Below are 4,775 nucleotides of genomic sequence, written 5' to 3'. Positions count from 1 at the left end.
TGACAGAGCACACACATCTATGACAGAGCACACACATCAAGGCAGAGCGGCACACGTCACAGGCCATCTATGTGATAATGGCCTGGCTCATAATATAGAACAACAGAGAAAGAGAGATACTGATTAAAGAGGTAGAAAAGATGAAGAGGATTCTCTATTAAACACATTTCAGCATGTTGACTGGCAGTGGTTTCATGGCAGTGTCTACTCTGCTGTTAAAAACAAAACAAACAAAAAATGACATTGAATCTAATGCATTGTAATGATAATGGCACCGTTGTCCTAGCAAGCTGCATAACGTAATAAAGAAAAAGCATAAAGAAAATTGTATTTGTGCAAGGCCCTGGCTCCATAAATGGGAAACGAACTATAAAAGCTAATGTAGCGATCCATTATACCGGTACTCCTCCGAGTTGGAAAGTGTGAAATTTCCCAGTTGTCTTGAGTCATTTCACCGAGACACACCCCCTTTAGGTCAGAATATTAGCTGTCCGACTTGGAGCTTTTGGTAGTAGACCGAGGAGAGCGGACAGAAGCATACGACTCGAGAAACAAAGATGGCTGCGCCCGTAATTGATGGTAAGTTGAGATGTATCTTCTTTGTATTTGTACTATGTCGATTTTAAATGCTCTTACACACTCGACTACATTGCTGCTTTAACCTGGTCACCAATTTATACATTGCATGGTCTTGCTGTGCGTGCAATACAATGTAAAGCTTTGTTTTTCGTGCTGGTTTGCTGAAGAGGCTATGTCGCTAACAATGACAATAACAATGACTAGTGAGAGAAAGGGGAATAGAACATTATGTCCAATATTCCAATATGTGGTTTAATGTTCTGCATTATGTCCAATATTCCAATATGTGGTTTAATGTTCTGCATTTCTCATTAGTGGGTCACTTTGACACTAAAAGTATGATTCTATGTAATGACTGTATGATATCTGTACTGTCCCTATGTATATCTCTGTGTGACTGTATTTAGAGATAAGCGGGAATATTATGACTTTGCAGTGTTTCACTGTTCTGCATGGCTGCGTCAGTAGCTATCTGCTCCGGATTGCCAGGTTGCCACTAATCAGAGTCTGATTCAGTGTAGTCCACATGAGATGGGATGACCAACGCCATCTCCCGTCCACCTGGAAGGATACTTAAACCCTAACTATTTCCTTGTCTAGTTAGAGCAGCTGATGGATCTTTAGGTGAAGTCATGCGGTCTCTCCCTTGATGCGCATCATTGTAAATAAACTCTGTTCCTGATTTTTCATACTATTGGTCTGACTGGGTCTCTATTCATCTGTGGTATCAAAATTAGCATCACTAGCCTGCCCCTCGTGGCTCGTGAAAAAAGCGACAGCACTTGTTGAAATTGAAATAGGCGAAAATGGCAAAATATTATTGACATGTAAGGCTTGCAACAACGGAGTTGACTTGAAATGTTAGTGTTTGTAAAAAAACATATTTTTTAAATTATTATTTCGCATTGACCTGTACCCCAAAAGGGAGCATTTTAGATGTGTTTTTTTTGTTGTTGTTGTCTCCTCATCCCGGAGCCTGTTTAGATGAGCCTCATGCTCCTCATCCTGGAGCTGGTTTAGACGTTAGACTAAACGTTCTCGCGTAGAGCAACTCGGGCGGGGGAGTGTACGAGAATATTGGATAGCGGCATAATTGTTTTAGGAGCATGTAAGAAAGGTTTGTATTTGGATTGGCTTAGCTCAAATATTGACAACTTTAACAATTCTTCTCAAAACAATGATTAAAACATGTAATATATATATATATATATTTCCCAAACTTTCTTTGTCCATTACTGGCTTCCTCTATAGCATTCCACAGACTAACAACAATAAGGACAAGCACAATACTTACTCTGTACAGCGAACTGCCACCAATAACCCAGACCTGGTCCACCTCTTTATCTAAATCTGTTGTGTCCAGAAGACGTAGTGCCTCAGTAAAATCAGATGCCAAGTAGTGAGCTCCTGATGGGGGCTGCCTAGAAGAGAGGAGGAGTGGAATGTCAGCATATTCAAAGCATTTATGTATTCAGTTTGTTGTGACATTTTTTAAATCATAGATAGGGCACATATTTTCCTATCCACATTTGATTAATGTACCACATTTCTCCAATCTTTCCAATCGTACTGATCATTCTGATAACATGTGAGTGTGAGTTACACACAAAGGTTAAGACATAAAAGCCTAGTTTTATAAACGTTATGTATCTACAGATCAGTGGACAAATCTATCTGACCATGCAAAGCTGCCCTGCCCATCCACACAAGTAGAGGCTATAGTATTGGAGTGTATTGGGGCTCTTACTTTAGCTCTCTGCTGAGAACAACATTGATCCTGTTCTTGAGGGGTCTATTCTGAGCTGGAATGGAGAACCATGTCTTCCTACCCATAATGACCACGTTCTTTTTTCCTGTTGAATGAATAAGGCCCAGTTTAATGCCAATGAGTTTAAAAATTAACGCAGTAAACAGAACCCAGATTGCTGAATCATGTGTTGTATCATGCCATGCAATGTACCATTGGACTTTAGCCTACAGCAATGTATGGTCAGTTACCCTTTATTTTAGAGCAGGGAACAGTTAAAGTTAAACTGAGAAACACTGCTGAAGCACATCTTGAATCAATAAATGCTTATCTTTAAAGGGTCTATGATGTACAAATCATGTGACAGGTTATGTTGACACATGTGAATAACGTTGGACCACCTTCCTTCACCTACCTTCAACTGAGGGAGTCATTGTCATCCTTTGGAAATGCTTGAATTCATTACTGGTTATAGGGAAAACAAAAATGTATTTTATTAAAATATGTCAATAATTTTGTCAGTGGTCACAAGACCAACAATTAAAGTAAATGTAGTATTCTCCATGTAGAATACCAACGACTCAGAAATTGCATACCAACTAATGTAACACTTCAATAAAACTAAAGTATCTTGTGCAATTCATCCGACCTCTCTATCCCGTCTATGCGTCTACCCCGGGGAACTGCAGTTAACAGCAGAAACTGGCTGCAGCTTGGACGAATCTTGGTCTTGGTCGATTAGCCTAGCTCAACTGGATTAACAGAGCTTCCCACTATGAGGCAAATGCAAAATTAGCCCACAGAGGCTTGTCGAATTTAGTATGATTGTAAACTACAGAAATAGGTCGCATGTATATTATGATGTAGGCTACACCAATAGTGTTATTGACGTTACTGTCACCCTAACCCAAAATTAACTCAAATTAACTTACCTTAGCCTTATTGGATGCCATGGGAGATTTCCATTTTTGCCAATGCCCATGTCAGGGCAAACTGCGACAATGCCGTTCAGTACGCGGGACATTATGCCAAACCGTAGAATTATTATATATGTGATAGAGCAAAAATGATTTCTCTTAGCTGACAACTCGACTTGCTTGCTGCATCAGGCACATAGACAGGTTCTACAATTCCCGCCAGCAGTTGCGGATATGACGTTAAACGTTAAACAACTAATTTTGGCACGTGTTTGCTGCGCCATCTATGGTTCATGTTGAGAATCATCCCAGTGGACGGCTTTGGAGGGGGAGAACCATTACACTTTTAGGTGATGCTGATCGCAACAATAAGGAAGGCTATCCCTTATTTAAATTTATAATACATTACTTAGGCCCTGCTCTGTCTCAATTCCATTGTTTCAGTGGGGGCTTGCACCCAGGGACTGTGTTTGAGTATGGGTGGAAAGTAGGACTGACTACCAAGGGCCCCAAGTAGGACTGACTACCACGGGCCCCACAGTTTAGAAACTGCAACTCATGTGGATGTAGTCTACGTTCAGTAGGGTCCCTACATTCTAGCAGGGCCCAGCATGTAACCTACCGGCTTCTGCTGATGATGACCGGTCTGTTGATGCTTAGCAACATGATTGTTATGTTCCTGTGTAGCCTATAGGGTTGCTTTTAATGTGTTAGTATAGTCATATAGTCTAGGTTAAATGTGAATTTACAGATACAATTTTAATATCTAGACTACTGCATAAAGTTATCAATTTCTCACTTCTTTTCGTTTCACAAGACAGAACAAAAGTTGCATAGGATTATTATAGACCAAAACAGCATAAAATGACTCAGACCTTCGACTGGATAAAACGGCATTCTCTGTGGTCTGGGTCAAGGTGAATTGATGCAGGTTAGAACTAGAAGGCTGCTTATTGTCTTTGGCCAGAGTCCCCCTGAGAGAGGCCCAGCTGTAGGATGAAGCAATGGAAAGATACACAGTGGTCCTTTAAAAGCTGGACAGAACTCATCTGGGGACACACTCAACAAGACACAGGTAGAAGACCTAGCCTCGCCCACCCATCTGATTTTGTCGTTGTTAATGTATGTTAATTTATGTTGGCCATGATGGTTGATGGTTGAAGGTCATTAAGATTTTATTGAAAAACTTCAACTGACAGTTTGGCGTGTAGCCTACTTGCCCATAATCAACAGTCAAAATGAATATGTTGGAAAATGTAGTTTTTTGAAATGGGACATGTTAAAATAATACAGTTCTTTTAGCAGATCTTTTTAATATAACTAATAATCTACCCCCTTTTTCAATGTGCTTTTCAAATGAAAAACAGTGTTTTACTTGTCTATCAGATTAGGGCCCAATCCCATTTCTCAGGCTAGTACAGTGGTTCTCAACCTTTTTTCAGTGATGTACCCCATGTGAAATATTTTCTCAGCCAAGTACCCCCTAACCAGCGCAAAGCATTTTTAGTTGAGAAAAAAGACTTAAAACAGAG

The 4,775-nt window shown here is 40.2% G+C and overlaps 1 protein-coding gene across 1 annotated transcript in view; it reads right to left on the bottom strand.

The window, feature by feature from the left end:
* Positions 1-3,451, bottom strand: part of dhfr (dihydrofolate reductase) — a gene marked incomplete in the record, with an annotated part of 4,714 nt that extends 1,263 nt beyond the window's left edge. The window contains 4 exon segments of the mRNA XM_048243887.1: positions 1,874-2,000; positions 2,327-2,432; positions 2,742-2,791; positions 3,259-3,451. Of these exon segments, the coding sequence (XP_048099844.1) occupies positions 1,874-2,000; positions 2,327-2,432; positions 2,742-2,791; positions 3,259-3,350 (375 nt within the window).
* Between the last annotated feature and the right edge of the window lie 1,324 nt (positions 3,452-4,775).

The sequence above is a fragment of the Alosa alosa genome, chromosome 5 (assembly GCF_017589495.1).
Source record: "Alosa alosa isolate M-15738 ecotype Scorff River chromosome 5, AALO_Geno_1.1, whole genome shotgun sequence".
NCBI classification, from domain to species: domain Eukaryota; kingdom Metazoa; phylum Chordata; class Actinopteri; order Clupeiformes; family Clupeidae; genus Alosa; species Alosa alosa.
Note: the sequence above shows the minus strand (reverse complement) of the source record. Positions and strands in the feature narration are given on the sequence as shown.